The 19928-nt window shown below is 42.3% G+C and overlaps 1 protein-coding gene across 1 annotated transcript in view; it reads right to left on the bottom strand.

Annotated features, from left to right (window-relative positions):
- Positions 1–19928, bottom strand: part of LOC130283197 (oocyte zinc finger protein XlCOF7.1-like) — a 105314-nt gene that overhangs the window by 36030 nt on the left and 49356 nt on the right. Inside the window, exons 8-11 of the mRNA XM_056532402.1 lie at positions 9188–9289; positions 6763–6886; positions 6093–6245; positions 4494–4617 (exon numbers count right to left, since the gene is read on the bottom strand). Coding sequence (XP_056388377.1) covers positions 4494–4617; positions 6093–6245; positions 6763–6886; positions 9188–9289 — 503 coding nt within the window. The remainder of the gene's footprint in view (positions 1–4493; positions 4618–6092; positions 6246–6762; positions 6887–9187; positions 9290–19928) is intronic.

Raw genomic sequence — 19928 nt, 5'->3', positions numbered from 1 at the left:
CTGGTTGGGAAACACTGACTTAGGGGGATGCCTCCTTAAGATGGTCCACCAATCGTCTACCCAACTTCATCTCAAGTTTTATCTGGATTAGACCATTTGTGACATCACTTCCCTTTCTTACCGAGTATTTCCCTATATAGGTTATTTCTTGTAGAATGCATTCTATCCAAATGTCAGAATTTTTACCAAATGTTTTAATATAAATATTCTACCTATTGCACAAAAAAAAAAAAAAAAAAATAACAATCGTAGTGATAACGGTAATAGAGGTACAAAGAAATCTGCCAAAAATTCTTGGTCATTCTTTTTTCCATTTCCAGAACATAAAATAACACAGATTCAGGGTTAAAAGGGTATTCCAGCTTTAGACTTTTTATCCCATATCCAAAGGATAGGAGATAAGACGTTTGATCACAGGGGGCCCGCCGCTTGGACTCCCCGCAATCTCCCTGCAGCACCCGCATTATGTGCTGAGCTGCGTCTCCAGGCTCGGAACGGGAGAAATTTTGAAGATATTGTGTCAAAGGGTAGCGGGGGGTAAAAGAGTTAGAAAGAAGATCCGTTGTATACTTGAATCCGCCCTGTTCTAGGTTCCTATAAATCAATGGAGGGGTACCATTAAGAAATTGGGGGTTTCCTCTAAAGGGAAAAAGAACAGATACATGAGGGTCTAGTTTACAAAGGCGTCTAGAAGCTTTCTAGCTTTGTACGGTAGTTTATAGTAATGGATTATCACACATAGCTGACGGAATCTCCAAAGTACACGAATGTAACAAAGTAACCAGATGTAACGGGTAGCAAAAACTATCAACAGGTAAATTATGAGACCTTTGTCCTATCCAATCATAAGTTGTCCGCTAGACTATATACATGAAGGTTAGGAAAATTGAGCCACCCTAAAAATTTTGTTTGTTGCAGTTTAAAGATGCTGATCCCATCTTTCCAGGCAGAGCCTCTGATAAAGGTTCTAAAGGTTGGTGGGAGAATATTAAGGAGAATAGATAGTAAACAATTGGCCATAATGTTTGTGAGTATTGTAAAGCCGACATTGTGCAGAGATATAGGCCTATAAGAGGAAGGCTGTAAGGGATCCTTACCAGCTTTTGGCAATGGAGTCAGGCAAGTTTCATTAAAGCGATCTGGTAAGGAACTGGAATCCAGGATATAATTATACAAGGTTTTGAGTTGTGGGGGAGATAAGGCATTGGAATAATTTAGAAAACTCCCCTGAGAACCCATCCAGCCCGAGGCCTTTCTAAGTTTAACCGTCTTAAGGACCGTATCTATTTCTTACCAGAAAATCAGCTGGTTGTGCAGAGTGTGGTGGTCATCTTTTTGATATAAATAAAAAACCTATCTAAAAATGTTAATCCTCAGAAGCTGAACTCTTTTCCACCCCAGATGCTATCAATCTATTTCTACCTTTTACCTGGGAATAGGCCATGGGCAGGACTGTGCAGAAGATATTTGTTGCATGTCTTAAAATGTGTTTTGGTTTGTCACTCATAGAAAACAAAAAAAGTTCTGATGAGTTGTATACAGTGTGTTCCAGATTACATACATTTTATCGTCAGGTGGCCCACAAATTTTTTTTGTGGATATTTCCTTAGAGGACATCATATTTAATATCAGGTGTCCTTGTTTTATGAGATTTCTGATCATTTTTGCAATCTATGATTATTTTTGCAATCTATGCAATCTATCACAGGTAGTATATTGGTCAGTATTTGTAGCAAAAACAGGGATTAGGTCCAAAACACAGAAACAGTTTTCCTCCATGTCAGATCAACTCCTAGTTTTGGCTACAAATACTGACAAAAACATTACCTGTGAACTTAGCTTAAAGGGGTATTTCGACATCAGATAGAAAAAAAAAACCTATAAAAATTCTGCACAAACAAAGCATTGTTTACCTGTCTGCCTCCATTCTGAAACCAAAAATTCATTTGTTTTGGGAGTCTTCGTTCTGTACTTCCTGGTTAAGCAGTTGCTCAGCACTACAATTCCCAGAATACATAGTTTTCCCTCAGTTCTTCATCGTAGTCTTCCCATCCTACTTACTCCGCTCCCACAGCATTCTTGGCAGTTCCCTGCCCAGAGCTGTTGCAGAACATTTCAAAGCAGACTATTGCACAGTGAGGTTGCAGCCCCTGCTATTCATCCCCTGTCTGCTCCTCTGCCTGTGACTTTAATCAGCACAAAGCAGCATGCTGTAAACACACCCAATGAAGATAAAAATGTATTTGTGTATAAGACAGGAAGATGGTGATGTAGGCTGTAGGAGCTGGTCACATAACTCGGGGTGGGGCTAGAGCTCTGAGATCTAGCCACATCCCCTGGGACAGAGGGAGAAGACAGAGAGCTGGAGGCAATACTGCATTAAAAATAAAAGAAATACATACCTTCCTGTGGGTGTGAATTACGCTGAAGCCAGTACAATTTGTCATTATACTAAGTAATTCCTTGGGGTGAAAGTCTTGTGTAAATACATATTTCTGATACTGGAAAGCCACTTTAAGAAAAGGTGCAGCTTAAACTCTTTCCAATGGCCATATACAGTCATCCACCAATTGTGCAAGTTCTCCCACTTAAAAAGATGAGAGAGGCCTGTAATTTTCATCATAGATATACCTCAACTATGAGAGACATAATGAGAAAAAAAAATCCATAAAAATCACATTGTCTGATTTTTTAAGAATTTATTTGCAAATTATGGTGGAAAGAGTCTCCTCTGTCCTCCACTCGTTACCTGATTGGGCTTGTTATCAGTATAAAAGACAACTGTCCACAACCTCAAACAGTCACACTCCAAACTCCACTATGGCCAAGACCAAAGAGCTGTCGAAGGACACCAGAAAAAAAATTGTAGACTTGGTTGGGAAGACTGAATCTGCAATAGGCAGGCAGATTGGTGTGAAGAAAATCAACTGTGGGATCAATTATTAGAAAATGGAAGACATACAAGACCACTGATAATCCTCCTCGATCTGGGGCTCCACACAAGATCTCACCCCGTGGTGTCAAAATGAACACAAGAATGGTGAGCAAAAATCCCAGAACCACACAAGGGGACCTAGTGAATGACCTGCAGAGTGCTGGGACCAAAGTAACAAAGGCTACCATCAGTAACACACTACGCCACCAGGGACTCAAATCATGCAGTGCCAGACGTGTCTTCCTGCTTAAGCCAGTAGATATCCAAGCCCATCTGAAGTTTGCTAGAGAGCATTTGGATGATCCAGAAGAGTATTGGGAGAATGTCATATGGTCAGATGAAACCAAAGTAGAACTTTTTGGTAAAAACTTAACTTGTCATGTTTGGAGGAGAAAGAATGCTGAGTTGCATCCAAAGAACACCATACCTACTGTGAAGCATGGGGGTGGAACCATCATGCTTTGGGGCTGTTTTTCTGCCAAGGGACCAGGACCACTGATCCCTGTAAAGGAAAGAATGAATGGGGACATGTATCATGAGATTTTGAGTGAAAACCTCCTTCCATCAGCAAGGGCATTGAAGATGAAACGTGGCTGTGTCTTTCAGCATGACAGTGATCCCAAACACATCGCCCGGGCAATGAAGGAGTGGCTTCATAAGAAGCATTTCAAGGTTCTAGAGTAGCCTAGCCAGTCTCCAGATCTCAACCCCATAGAAAACCTTTGGAGGGAGTTGAAAGTGCGTGTTGCCCAGCGTCAGCCCCAAAACATCACTGCTCTAGAGGAGATCTGCATGGGGGAAGGGGCCAAAATACCAGCAACAGTGTGTGAAAACCTTGTGAAGACTTACAGAAAACGTTTGACCTCTGTCATTGCCAACAAAGGGCATATAATAAAGTATTGAGATGAACTTTTGTTATTGACCAAATGCTTATTTTCCACCATAATTTGCAAATAAATTCTTTAAAAATCAGACAATGTGATTTTATGGATTTTTTTCTCATTACATCTCTCATAGTTTAGGTATACCTATGATGAAAGTTACAGGCCTCTCATCTTTTTAAGTTGGAGAATTTTCACAATTGGTGGCTGACTAAATACTTTTTTGCCCCACTGTATCCTAGATTTCCCCTTCTTGTCCCTACAATGACCCTTTCTGAAAATTAAAAATTCTCATCATTGTTTTACTTTGTAGAGTGAGACAAATCATGATCAATAAATCCTTAGGGATAATTGTGTGTTTGTTACTTTTTTTTTTTATTTTTTATAAAATAGGCATACTTTTTCTTTGATAGAATTTGATGTTTTTTGCTCTTGTTTTTTTGGTCTACCGTAGTTATGTCATTTTTTCCTAATGTTTCTCAATTGTACCCTCTATAGGAGAAATATATATTTGTATATAATTTTAGAAATGTTTGCACAAGAAACATAAGAAATATTATAAATAGTATTACATATCACAGAAAAATGACAAAAATGATTGTGTGAATACCAAATGTTTTAGGTGCGCGTTGATTACAAAACTTGCATATAAAAGGACAAGGAATGACCACTCTTACCTGAATATATGCAAGTCTTGTGACTTTCCATAAAAAAATCTTCATACTCATCCTTGTGACATTCTAAATACTCCCACTCCTCAAAGGAGAAATAGACAGTGATATCCTGACACCTTTTAGAAATCTGAAACATATATGGATACAAACTCAATGGGGAATAAAGGTGGCCATACACATTCAATAACTTGGAACAGTCGTTGGATGAACAGTTTTCTCTCCTGACCTCTCAATATACATGAATGTTCTTCAGGTTCATGTGTTCTCTAAGGGAAAGCCACAGCCAGACAGCTCTGGTCTCCGCTTATCCCTCCCAAAGCAATAAGGTCAGATGGTGAAAATCCAGCATGCCCCATCCTTCTCTCCATCAAGATTATCTGTTGACGGCGAGTCTCTTACAACTTACACCTTAGACAGTCGGCTACCATGCCAATTTTCTGAACACACAACCCATATTCTGGTGGCAGTAAAGCCAAAGCAGGCATTCAGACATAGGAAACGGGAGTTACATGATGTGGCACAGTGTACCGTGTAAGGAAGTTCCATAGCCTGGGTTGTGGCAGCAGTCTAATAACCCTTTAGATCCACTTCTGAGGTAGCCGGAGGGCTTGTCTCACGTCCTATGCCGGCTGCTGCACTGTGAAGGATAAGGATTATCAATCGAGCGCAGAGTACACAGATCAATGTAGTTCTATGGAACCACATTGATCTTTATGAGGAATCAAATGATTCCTCCTAAAAGTCCCCTAAGGCCTGGGTTCTCAACCAGTGGTACGTGTAACACCTATGTGTACGCCACCGGTTGTTTGGGGGTACGCAAAATAGTGTATTTTTGGTCACTTTTTTGATCATGAAAAAAAATGAATAAAAAGTGATCAAAAAGTCCGATCAATACAAATATACCACTAAAAACTTCAGATCACGGCGCAAAAAATGAGCCCTCATACCGCACCGTACGCGGAAAAAAAAAGTTATAGGGGTCAGAAGATGACAATTTTAAACGCATAAATTTTCGTACCTGTAGTTATGATTTTTTCCAGAAGACAGACAAAATCAAACCTATATAAGTAGGGAATCATTTTAATCATATGGACCTACAGAATAATAAAATGTGTAGAAACGGAAGCCCCAGTCTTTGGGTAAAATGACTGATGTCATTACAAAGTAGAATTGGTGGTGCAAAAAATAAGCCATCATATGGATTTTTAGGTGCAAAATTGAAAGAGTTATGATTTTTTAAAGTTAAGGAGGAAAAAACTAAAGTGCAAAAACGGAAAAACGCTCTGTCCTTAAGGGGTTAATTATATAAAATTGTCACATATAAACAATGTAAATAATTACTTACAGTGTTGCAAACCTTTTGGCCCAGATTGGCCCTGAAACAAAACCTGTAACCAGTCACAGCTCAGCTTTTACTTTAAGAGAGCAGTTATGAAAAATGAAAGCTGGGCTGTAATTGGATACTATGGGCAAAGAACACAGTTTTAATAAATCTGGGCCAAACTGTTTAATTCATAATGGAACATTTAGCCTTTGCTGCCATCACATACAAGACTGTGACCATCCAGAATCCTCCCTCCTGTCATTCCCAGCAGCGCTCACCTCTCCAGTCAGCAGCTCCGTGATCTTGTTGATAAGTCCCAGGATCTCCTGATAGCGGTTTCCCTTATGTGTCAGTAAACGAGGCAACAGGACAGGAACATGGACCCCACTATAAGCTTCATCCTCAGTTACCCTCCTCACTACTATGTAATCCTGTGCATGGAGAAAGACAATGGCCCAAATATTGAGTTCACTTTACACACTGCCTTCACCTTAACAGTCATGTACTTGCTTTATTAAAAGGGAATCTCTCATCAGTATCACCCGCACTAAGAGCTCCACTCTGCAGCATAACGCCTCTCCTCCGCAGGCGCAGCTGGAATAAAGTGAAATCTCTGTTCTCGCATCAGGGATTTCACAGCAGAGGAGAAGCATGGAGTTGCAGAGTGAAGCTACATTCTGCAAGCATAGGTGCCCCAACACAGGGGATGGAGTGCCTCCTAAGAAGAATGAAGACAGATGTCACTGTGCTTGGGGCTCCCCCCGTGTATCAAGCTCCTCATTAGCATATAAAGAAAAAGAAGAATATCATCTGAACGGGCGCACGGATCAGGGATCTGTAAGTATCATTTTTATCAGTATCACCAGCACTACAAGCCTATACTAATAGGTTAGTGTGGGTCACACTTATGACAGATTTTCTTTAGAAATAGAAGTTAAGACTTGACACCTCTCCGGTCAGCAGGTAGATGATCTCTAGGGTGAGGTTTAATATGCTCCCAGCCATATGTTTTCTGTCCTTGTCCATCCTTAATAGGCCAGTCAGATAATAACCTGTTTTCTTCCTTATGAAACTAGAGGGAAAAAAAGAGAGTCAAAAACGTTATATAAGAATGAAAATCTGCCAAATATATAGCATCCCAGCCAAACAGTGAATAAATATACAAGCAAAGCCTTAAAGGACAAGTATCATGAAAAAAACGTATCCCCTATACGCAGGATAGGGGATACGTTTTAGATCGCCTGGGGTCCAAGCACTGGGGCCCCCCGTAATCTCCTGTTTGGAGCCCTAGTTCTCCAGCACAGGAAAGCGTCACGACCCCCGCCTGAAGCGGAGGCCGCCACACCCCCTCCATAAAGTTCGGCAATGTTCGGCTCTCCCATACAGCTTTATAGAGGGGGGCGTGGCAGCCTCTGCTTCGGGCAGCGGTCGCGACGCTTTCCTGTGCTGAGAACAGGGGATCCAAACAGGAAGTCTTTAAATGAGTACTCCAGTACTTTAAAGGGGTAGTCTGGGGAACTGAACTTATCCCCTAGCCTAAGCCGCTTATTGGCTAAGGGGGCCGTCACTTGCCTACATCCAGGAAAATAGGGTCTGGAGAGGGCCGAAGACGCGCAAGTTGGGCGTACCCCATACAGGAGATTTCAGGGGGGGGGGGGGCAGCAGTCAGACCCCCTGTGAGCAGTACTGTTCCCTAGACTACCATTTTAAAATATATCGTCTGTTTGCAGGATATGGAATAGGTGTCTGACTGTGGGCGGTACAGCCTCTGGGACCCCCTGCGATCTCCAGGGCTGAGCCTGTCTCTCTATGTGCATAGAGCAAGACAACCATTCTCATGATCATTGCGGGTCCCAGTTAGGCACACCACCTATCTTGCATGAATGTCCATCATTGAAAGTTAAACAATTATAAAAAAAAAAGTTCAGAATTATAAAACTGCTACTTCTTTCCTGCAAAAACAGCACCACTCCTGTCTACAGGTTGTGTGTAGTACTGCACCTCAGTCCCCTTCACTTCAATGAAGCCGAGCCGCAATATCAGACACAACCTGTGGATGGGAGTGGCGCTGTTTTTTGCAAGAAAGAAGCAGCGTTTTTCTATTCCTGGACACCACATGTGGTACACACATATTACATATCTATGGGTTAAAAGATATAAAACACTAACATGAACTACAACCCTATATTATATAATACACACCAAAACATATACAGTGACCCCTCGACTTATGATGGCCTCGACATATGATCATTTCAACATATGATGGCCTCTCAGAGCCCATCGTATGTTGAAGGCAGCCTCGACATATGATGCTGCTGTGTGTCGGGGCCATCGAACAAACAGCTATCTGACAGCGCTGACAACTTCAGCAACTGACAGATAGTTGTTTAATAGTTGCAGCATCTTGCTGTAGGCATCCAATGAGCTGCTGGCTGCCCTCCCCTTCCTTTCCTATAGAGCTGTAGTCGGCAGGATGGTAATGGAGGACATTCTGTCCCCCCTGAAGGTATTTAAAGAACTGTACAGTACTGTATGCAATGTCACACATCACATACAATACATATACACACTATACACCCCATACATCAATGTTTCCCTATCAGTGTGCCTCCAGCTGTTGCAAAACTATAACTCTCAGCATGCCCAGACAGTCAATGGCTGTACATGCATGCTGGGAGTTGTAGTTGTGCAACAGCTGGAGGCACCCTGGTTTGTTAAACACTCCCCATACACTCCACATACAATGGTCATCCCAGAACCAATTAGCAGTTTCCCATAGAGATATGTATTCAACATACAATGGTTCCCGAGGCCCCAGAACCAATTACCATTTTTACATAGACATATGTACTCGACATATGATGGTTTCAACATATGATGGTTCTCCTGGAACCAATTAATATCATATGTTGAGGGACCACTGTATATACTGCATCTAAAATATACCTATTGTTCATAGCTACATTGATATACAGATATAAAATACTAACATTAGACAGCGCTTTACTATATACACATGGTATAAACCCCACACTCTGTCAGTGTTTTCCAACCAGGGTTCTTTCAGCTGTTGCAAAACTACAACTCCCAGCATGCCCCACACTCTGTCAGTGTTTTCCAACCAGGGTTCTTTCAGCTCTTGCAAAACTACAACTCCCAGCATGCCCCACACTCTGTCAGTGTTTTCCAACCAGGGTTCTTTCAGCTCTTGCAAAACTACAACTCCCAGCATGCCCGGACAGCCGTTGGCTGTCCGGGCATGCTGGGAGTTGTAGTTTTGCAACAGCTGGAGGCCCACTGGTTGGGAAACACTGTTCTATATCATACATAATATAACAATAAACACAAGTCACATTTATCCACCACTTACTTGTTAGTAGATGCTGGATCCCAGTTGGCTAAAGGACCTTTGATGATGTCATGATCATGTGATCCGCACCATGTGTATGAGGAATTGGAATCCGAGGATGGGCTGTTGGAGGAAGCAAAAGGACCTTTGATGATGTCATGACCACGTGATCAGTCATGTGTGGGAGGTGTCAGGCTCCAGGCAGCACAGTGTTGTATGAGCTTCGTGTAGTTATTCTCTTGATAATGTCTATGGCTATGACTGTGCTGCCTTCTCTACATGGTTGAGAATAGATCAGAACTGTTAGGCTATGTTTAGCGATGAGCGAACTTACAGTAAATTCGATTCGTCACGAACTTCTCGGCTCAGAAGTTGATGACTTTTCCTGCATAAATTAGTTCAGCTTTCAGGTGCTCCCGTGGGCTGGAAAAGGTGGATACAGTCCTAGGAGACTCTTTCCTAGGACTGTATCCACCTTTTCCAGCCCACCGGAGCACCTGAGGGCTGAACTAATTTATGCAGGAAAAGCCATCAACTGCCGAGCCGAGAAGTTTGTGACGAATCGAATTTACTGTAAGTTCGCTCATCTCTAGTGGTGACCACAGGGGGCAAGTTGTTGTTAACCCCTTAGTGTTCGAGACGCCCAGAAACGGTATGTTATAAAGGAATGTCCACAGCAAGGATTCTGAATAAACTGGAACTTTTACTTGAAATGTTTAGGGAAAACCTTTACAATTATGCAGTTCCTTCAGAGGCAACCGGGACACAGGATACCTCGCAGGCTTGCTTGGACTTGTAGTTATTGAGATATTTTATATTATATATATTATATTATTTATATTACTCATATATTCCTTAGCTGAGTAGTAGTCACTGGATTTGTAGGGAGAATTGTAACTCACGTTTAGAAGTGGCTGTGTTTCTTTAGGCTTTGGCCTAGATGAGATGAATTTGCAGCATACAGGACTTTGCGCTTCCTTTTAAGTCCAAGAGATAAGAGAGAGAATATGGAGACTACAGCCCCTTATATACTAGGGGGCTGGACTAAAACCCATTGGTTTCTAATGCCTGGGGTTCCTGTGCCCATGGAACTCTGGGTATATCACATGACCGTAGATCACATGACCAAGGAAGGTCCTATACATTTTATGCAAACTGTACAACCTTATACATATGAACAATAGATACACATAATGAATATACATTGCATTGACATGAGACAACAAGGGGGGGGGGGGGGGGGAGCCCTGCAGGAGAGCACAAGGGACCTAAGGGACTCTTTCTGAGGGGACTTAAGGATGGTACAGGACTAGCTCCTGTACCGGGACACCACATGTAGTTTGTGCGGATTCTGCATGCTTTCGGCAGGAAGTCAGCCCCACTGACTTCATAAGACCAGACTTATATTTTTCCGAACTGCAGCAAACAGAATTTCAGCAGAATTTAGGCAGAATTTCAGTCATGTGAATGCAACCTAATAAAATTTCTCCGAGCTCCGATCTGAGCTTCCGCGTCCCATTGCTTGGGATTCTGCTGCACCCTGCATATGGTGGAATTTTCGCAGCTGAAACATCTGCCGCAGAAATTCCGATTCCGGCCTTCGCCAAAAGAAGTGACAAGTCAATATATCAGATTTCATATATCAGATCTATCAGAATTCCTTTTTATGCAAAAAACAAAACACACAAAAGACCACCCACAATTATATTACAGAGTGGTCTTTGCAAAGAATATGGCCACAATGCATAATGTCTTGCGGCCTAAAAACCTGTCACACAAAATCTGGTCTGGATAAAGGGTTGGTCTTTTCAAAGATGGAGGTCCTCCCTAAGGAGTCTGTACTCTAGGGTAGACTAGAATGGAGCTGCGAGCTGAGGCTGTGTTTACATGGTACCTGTGTTGAGAAAGAGTGGTACAGTTGCCCATAATATCAGAGCACTTATTTTTCAGAGGCCTTTTAAAAAATGAAAGAAGCACTCTGGTTGCTATGAGCAACAGCATTACTGTTTCTTTACACAGATTTAGACAAATAAAAATTATATATATATATATATATATATATATATATATATATATATGTCAAATAGACCCCTCACTCCATGCAGTGTGAAAATTCAGGCCTTGTTCTGGAGAACACACAGGGTCCCAGAGGTCAGACTGCCCTACGATTAGACACCTACAGTGGGGATCAAAAGTTTGGGCACCCCAGGTAAAAATTTGTATTAATGTGCATAAAGAAGCCAAGTAAAGATGGAAAAAATCTCCAAAAGGCATCAAATTACAGATTAGACATTCTTATAATATGTCAACAAAAGTTAGATTTTATTTCCATCATTTACACTTTCAAAATAACAGAAAACAAAAAAATGGCGTCTGCAAAAGTGAGGGCACCCTGCAGAATTTATATCATGCACTGCCCCCTTTGCAAACATGAGACCTGCCAGTGTCATGGATTGTTCTCAATCATCATCTGTGAAGACCAGGTGATGTCAATCTCAAAGGTTTTAAATGCCCAGACTCATCTGACCTTACCCCAACAATCAGCACCATGGGTTCTTTTAAGCAGTTGTCTAGAAATTTGAAACTGAAAATAGTTGACGCTCACAAAGCTGGAGAAGGCTATAGGAAGATAGCAAAACGTTTTCAGATGTCAATATCCTCTGTTCGGAATGTAATTAAGAAATGGCAGCCATCAGGAACAGTGGAAGTTAATGCAAGATCTGGAAGACCAAGAAAAATATCGGATAGAACAGCTCACAAGATTGTGAGAAAAACTACACTGGAGTTGGGGTACACTATTCCACTATAAAGAGATACTTGTACAAATATGGTCTTCATGGAAGAGTCATCAGAAGAAAACCTCTTCTACGTCCTCACCACAAAAATCTGCGTTTGAACTTAGCAAATGAACATATAGACAAGCCTGATGCATTTTGGAAACAAGTTCTGTGGACCGATGAGGTTAAAATTGAACTTTTTGGCCGGAATGAGCAAAGATATGTTTGGAGAAGAAGGGGAACAGAATTTAATGAAAAGAACCTCTGTCCAACTGTTAAGCATGGGGGTGGATCAATCATGCTTTGGGGTTGTATTGCAGCCAGTGGCACAGGGAACATCTCACGAGTAGAAGCAAAAATGGATTCAATAAAATTTCAGTAAATTTTGAATGCTAACTTGATGCCATCTGTGAAAAAGCTGAAGTTAAAGAGAGGATGGCTTCTACAAATGGATAATGATCCTAAACACACCTCGAAATCCACAGGGGATTACATCAAGAGGCGTAAACTGGAGGTTTTGCCATGGCCTTCACAATCTCCTGACCTCAACATAATTGAAAATCTATGGATAGACCTTAAAAGAGACGTGACAGACAGCCCAGAAATCTCAAAGAACTGGAAGACTTTTGTAAGGAAGAATGGCCAAAGATACCTCAAACAAGAATTGAAATACTCTTGGCTGGCTACAAAAAGCATTTACAAGCTGTGATACTTGCCAAAGGGGGCAGTACAAGATATTAACTCTGCAGGGTGCCCAAACGTTTGCAGATGCCATTTTTTTTGTTTTCTGTTATTTTGAAAGTGTAAATGATGGAAATAAAATCTAACTTTTGTTGACATATTATAAGAATGTCTAATCTGTAAATTGATGCCTTTTGGAGATTTTTCCATCTTTCCTTAGCTTCTTTATGCACATTAATACAAATTTTTACATGGGGTGCCCAAACATTTTATCCCCACTGCATACAACATTAAGAGAGTCCCCCTGGTCCAGTTTTGAGCTCACCTCCTTATAAAAGCTGATCAAGTTAGTTTGACGGGACCGCTCCCTTATAAACCCATGCTGATATGGAGTCATACATTTATTTTCATTAAGATGCTCCAGTATAACATCCTTCAAACAACTGACATACAACGGAGGTTGAACAAACAGGCCTATAATTCCCAGGGTCACTTGTTGGTCTCTTTTTGAATATTGGCACCCCATTTGCTGTATACTTGGGGAACAGAGGCAGTCACTACATGTCTATATGTCACTAGAGGCTGTACTTAAATATTTAAAACTAGCCGAGTACTCGGAGTTACCCGGTTTTTCCTTCCTAATCCTTGTTGGGGAGGAAAATCAACAAAGGAGGAAGCTTTTGACTTTATATCCCATCCCCATATATTGTTGTCATATCCCAACCCCATATCCCGACCTCCTATCCCGTCCTCTTATCTCAAGCCGGATTGACACATTGCAAGCCGGATTAACACATTCACCAGGAGATGCAGAGCGGAGCTTGTGGAGTAAGGTACTGGAAGTCCCATATACTCGCATGGGACTTGAAACATCTTTTATGTAAGGGTGTAGGTAAGGGTTAATTTAACCATCATATCTTTCTATTTGACATATAAGTAATATGTGTACCAGGTATTATTGAAATATCTCCAGCCGTACGCAAGCTATGCAGGAACATACATTTCCCATTGATTTGCATGGGACTTTAAACAAAAACCCCGACCCTCAAAAATGTGGGTAGTTAAGGGTTAAATTAACTATCCTATATTTTAAGTGGACATTTAAGTATCATGTGACCGAGTATTATCGAAATATCTCCAGACGTTTGGAAGTTATGCAGTAACATATATTTCCCATAGACTTGTATGGGACTTTAAACAAAAACTCAGACCCTGGCAAATGGCGGTGAGTAAGGGTTAAATTACCTATCCTATGTTTGTTGTTGACTTATAAGTAACGTGTGCCACGTTTCATGTTGATATCTTCAGCCGTTTGGACATGATGCTGGAACATACACACACACACACACATTGAGTTTTATATATATATATATATATATATATATATATATATATTTTTTTTTTTTTAGAGGTCTGTCTATAACATTACTTAACTCCCTTAGAACACAGGGCTGAAGGCCATCTGGACCTGGTGATTTGTCCATTTTGATTTTTTTTTTAGGCAGCACTGTACTTCTTCCTGGGTTAGACAGATGACATGTACTGGGGAGTTTACATTAGCTCGCTGTATTTCACCTGGCATTTCATTTTCCTCTATAAATACAGTGCAGAAGAATGTGTTTAATATATTCGCTATTTATTCATCACAGTCTATAATTGAGTCTTCTTTAATTTTTAAATGGCTATAGCTCTCATTTTTTTACTTTTTTTTTTTACTATTTATATAGTTAAAGAACATTTTTGGGTTATTTTACTCTCTTTGGCAATAAGTCTGTCTCCATTTTTCCTGCTTTTATTTATTTGTTGTTGCTTTTTTACATAGCTTATTGTTGTTTTTTTTATAGCTTTTTAATCATTCACTACCTTCCTGTTTTAGTAGCCTAAATGCTTTTTTTTTTTTTACATTTTTTCTTTACATTTTTTATTCATCCACATTGCTTTTCTCCTGTTCCTGATCCTTTTATTCCCATAAGGTATATACCTCTTACAGTGAGAATTTAAGATATTTTAAAACATCTCCCACTTTAGTGTCAGTATTCTTGTTTTGAGGACATTCTCCCATTTTATATTGTTAAGGGCGTCTCTGAGTTGATCAAACTTTGCCTTCCTAAAGTTCATTGTTCTTGTGGCCCCTCGAAAGGTTTCCTTATTGAAGAACAAGTTATAATGTATTATATTATGGTCACTATATACTAGATGCCCCATAACCTGCACATTAGTTACTCTGTCAGGTCTATTGGTTAACTCCTTAAGGACTTAGGACATATGAGTACGTCCTAAGTCCGATCCCCGTCTATAGCGGGATGGTCCCGGCGCCTATTCACAGCCGGGACCCGCGGCTAATAGCGCACGGCCGCGATCGTTCGGCCACGCGCTATTAACCCATCCGATGCGGCGCTCAAAGCTGAGCACCGCATCGAAAGTGAAAGTAAATGCTTCTCGGCTGCTCAGTCGGGCTGATCGGGGTCATCGCGATGCCCCGATCAGCTACCCGGAGAGAAGACGGTCCCTACCTTCTTGCGTCGGCATCCTGGCTCCGATTGATTGCTCCATGCCTGAGTTACGGGCTGGAGCAATCAACCGCCGATTACACAGCTTGTTGCCATGCAACGGTCCCTATAGGAGCTATGAGCTCGCAAAAAAAGTGTAAAAAAAAAGTTAACCCTTTCAGGTATTCCCTTCTGAATTAAAAGTTTAAATCACCCGACATTTCCTAGTAACAAAATAAAACAGTGTAAATAAAAATAAAAATAAACATATGTGGTATCACCGCGTGCGGAAATATCCAAATTATAAAAATATACCGCTTTTAAAACCGCACGTTGAATGGCGTACGCGCCAAAAAATTCCAAAGTCCAAATAGCGCATTTTTTATCACTTTTTATACCTTTTTTGAGCCCTCATAGCGCCCTGAACATAGAAAAATAAAAAAAGTTATAGGGCTCAGAAAATGACAATTTTAAACGTATAAATTTTCCTGCATGTATTTATGATTTTTTTCTGAAGTAATACAAAATCAAACCTATATAAGTAGGGTATCATTTTAACCGTATGGACCTACAGAATAAAGATAAGGTGTCATTTTTACTGAAAAATGTACTGCGTAGAAACGGAAGCCCCCAAAATTTACAAAATGGCATTTTTTCTTCAAGTTTGTCGCACAATGAATTTTATTTCCGTTTCGCCGTAGATTTTTCGGTAAAATGACTAATGTCACTGTAAAGTAGAATTGGTGGCGCAAAAAATAAGCCATATACAGATTTTTAGGTGCAAAATTGAAAGGGTTATGATTTTTTAAAGGCAAGGAGGAAAAAACGAAAATGCAAAAACGTGAAATCGCTCATTCCTTAAAGGGTACCTCTCATCAAAATAACTTTTGATATATTATAGATTAATGTATGCAGAATAACTTTACAATTGCATGTTATTAAAAAATATGCTTCTTTCTATTAAATTTTTCACTTTGAAGAAATGACCACTAGGGGTCTCCCTACCAGTCCTGGCAGCAAGCATTTCAGACTCATGCTGGAGTCCTAAACACTACGAGCTGCCAGTCTGCTTTGTTCACAAAGGAGAACACTCAGAGCTGCCAGCCTGCTTTGTTCACAGCCTGTTTGGCTGTGAACAAAGCAGGCTGGCAGCTCTGAGTGTTTAGGACTCCAGCATGAGTCAGAAATGCTTGCTTACAGGACTGATCGGGAAAAATACAATAGAAAGAAGCATATTTTTCATTAACATGCTATTGGAAAGTTATTCAACATTCATTAATCTAAAATATATCAAAAGTTTATTTGATGAGAGGTACCCTTTAAGGGGTTAATATTAAGTCCAGTAGGGGGCCCCCTCTGGTCGGGTCCTGCACTATTAGGGACAGATAATTGTCTTTAGCTATAGTCAGAAACCTATTTTTCTTTATAAGATTTACAGGTCTTAGTCTCCCAGTTTATATTGGGATATGTAAAGTCCCCATAATAACCACCTCATTGTAATTTGCTGTCTTATTTATTTGCCTCAGTAATTGATCTTCTGCCTCTTCCAGTATATTTGGCAGCTTATAGTAAACCCCCATCAGTATTTTAATATTTTTCTGTCCATATGTCTACCCATTATGACTCCACATTATTATTTCCCTCACATATATCCTTCTGCTGTGCTGCCTTTAGACTGGACTTTACATAAAGGCAAACTCTTTCCCCTTTCTGATTTAAGGATCCTGAATAGACTATAACCCTGTATGTTAACCGCCCAGTTATAGCTATAGTCCAATCAAATCTCCCACTATGTCAGAATTTACTTAACCCCTTAAGGACCAAGGGTGTACACGTACGCCTTTGCTCCCTGGTACTTAAGGACCAAGGTCGTAACTGTACGCCTGTGGTCAATGCCCAGGGGGGTCATCAGACCCCCCCCCCCCCCCCCCATGTAGGCGATCACCGAAAATCACAAGTGAATTCACACTTGCGAATTTCGGCTATTCCGGTGATGCGGGTCACGTGTGACCCGCTGACCCGGAGATACAAGGTGATCTGGGGTGTAGGATACACCCCCTATCACCCTATGTATCTATGGGGAGGTGGCGATTTCGGTGGCAGGATCGCTGCTATTGGCCGGATCGTCCAATAGCAGCCGGCAGGGGAGGGGTTAACGGCCCATTCTCGCGGCTCAGCTTGCCCCCTGAGTTCATTCAGCGGGCAGAGCTGCGAGAAGGAGCCAGGGACCCCCGCTCTGTGAAGATCAGAGCCCCCTCACAGAGGAAGATCCCCCTTAGAGCAGGGAGAGAGTACAGCCCCAGGGACAGGTAGGGTTAACCAGTAAAGTAAAAAAAAAAAAAAAAAAAAAGGTAAAAAAAAAAAAAAAAAGGGTAAAAAAAAAAAAAGTTTAAATTCCCCCCCCCCCCACCTGACCCCCTAATAGGACCTAAAAGGGTCTGCCACAATTTTTTTAGTGTGACCCGGGCCCTATTAGGGGTTCAGGGCGCTGCATTTGGCCCCCGCGTTTTTTTTCCCCCATACAGTTACACCAATCACACACACTACATACTCACCCCCCCACACACACACACCCCCACCACCCCCACCACCAACCCCCCCCCCCCCCCCCCGCCACCCCCCACTACCGTAGAAAAAAGGCGATGGCTCGCCAGGCATTTTTGGCAGCAGAGGCATACACTTTTCTTGCTTCGACTCTGCATCTGTCAGGGAGGACGATGAAGATCCTACATACCTGTGTTCTTAATCGCCCTCCTCATCATCTAGTACTGATGATGACCCACCCCCCATGATAGTGGCCCAGTGGCCGGCACTAGTGCGAGTGGTGATGCCGCTCGTACTAGGAGTCCGACCCCCCAGACAAGTTTACCGGAGCCCCCTTCCGGTGAACCTGTCTGGAGACCCCCAGAGGGCTATCAGCTACGGGTTCCGGAGTTTGTTGGCGACTCTGGAATCCGGATTGACAATTCTGGATTCACTGAAATTGACTATTTCAGTTATTTATTCAATAACAGTTTTGTCAATCTGATGGTGGAGCAGACAAATCTGTACGCCAGGCAGTTCATCGCCCACACCCAAGTGTCAGGAAGTACTGGAGCGGGGACATCTTCTACCAGACCCCGCTTTACAGTATGGTCATGGCACGGAGGCGGTTCGAGGCCATTCGGAAATGCCTCCATTATGCAGATAATGAGGCATGTCCACCCCGAAGTGATCCCAACTATGACCAGCTTTACAAAGTGAGGCCGGTCATCGATCACTTTGGGGCCAACGTACCCCTCAGGGAGCTCTCGGTCGTATCAGTTTTAGCGGGAGACTCTTCTTCCGCCAGTATATTCCCTTGAAGCGGGCGCGGTATGGCGTGAAGCTCTATAAACTTTGTGAGAGTACCTCCGGGTACACTCAAGTTTAGAGTGTATGAGGGACGAGATTCCCGTATTGAACACTCAGATTATTCCCCCACTCTGGGTGTTAGCGGGAAAATCATTTGGGAGCTTGTGCACCCTTTGCTGGATAAGGGTTACCACGTGTACGGACAACCTCTCTCTGTTCACATCCCTTGCCGCCAGATCCACGTCCGCTTGTGGGACCGTGCTGAAAAACCAGAGAGGCCTCCCTCTAAATTTTCTGAAGACACCTATGCCCAAGGGTGAGTCCCGTGCCCTTACCAATGAAAACCTGTTGCTGGTCAGGTATAAGTATAAGAGGGATGTCCTTATGCTGACCACTATTCATGGTAACGGCAGCTCACCTGTCCCTGTGCGAGGTACCACAACACCGGTCCTCAAGCCCGATTGTATTCTGGACTACAATCGGTATATGGGGGGAGTTCATCTCTCTGATCAAGTCCTCAAGCCATACAGTTGCGGTCTACTTGGTACAGGTTGCCATGTACAACTCTTTTGTACTGTCCCAGTACGCTGGCAACACAGGGACATTCCTCCAGTTCCAAGAAGAAGTCCTGATCTTTGGCGACCGGGAAAGAGCAGGCCAGACTTCCCAAGAAACTGGAGTTCTAGGTGACAGGATCATCCCAGGCCAACACTTTCCAGGTGAGGTTCCCCACACTGGAAAGAAAGGACAATCCCAGAAAAAAATGCAGTGTGTAACAGGAGGGGGATACGGAAGGATACCACCACTCAGTGTGACACTTGCCCCGATCATCCGGGCCTCTGCATTAAAAACTGCTTCAGGGAGTATCACACTTCCATGCAGTACTAAATTTTCCTTTTTCATTTTCCATAATTTGACCCCAATGTATCAAGTCCAGAGTACATTCCAAATTTTAACACCATAAACCACTAAATTGACCAAAAAAACTAACCAAAAAAAAAAAACTGATAAGACCTCTGGGGGTATTTTTCTCTGGGTCATGGGTCACTGAGTCACTATCATCGGGGACTTTTTTTGTTGCCTCAAATGCGCAGCGCTCTCTCCACCTGATCGGGGGGGCGCATTTGAGGCAACAGGTTAGGGACGGCCGTTCCCAGAATGATGATTCAGAGCACAGGGTTTGGGGCGGGCATATTTTTTAGTTTTGGCTATGCTCTGGGTCATTATTCTGGGAACATAACCTGTTGTCAGGGTCCGGACTAGCGGCTGGTGAGGACACGGAAGGTGGATCCTCTGTGTCAGAGAGGCGATGACGCGGGTCGTACTGGGGAATCGGTTCTAAGCAGTTACTGGTGTTCACCAGCGCCCGCCGCAAAGCGGGATGGACTTGCTGCGGCGGTAACTACCAGGTCGTGTTCCCCTGTAGCGAATCGACCTCTCTGGCAGCTGAGACTGGCGCGGTACACAAGGACTAGACAGAGG

Source organism: Hyla sarda, chromosome 7 (genome assembly GCF_029499605.1).
Source record: "Hyla sarda isolate aHylSar1 chromosome 7, aHylSar1.hap1, whole genome shotgun sequence".
Taxonomy (NCBI): domain Eukaryota; kingdom Metazoa; phylum Chordata; class Amphibia; order Anura; family Hylidae; genus Hyla; species Hyla sarda.
Note: the sequence above shows the minus strand (reverse complement) of the source record. Positions and strands in the feature narration are given on the sequence as shown.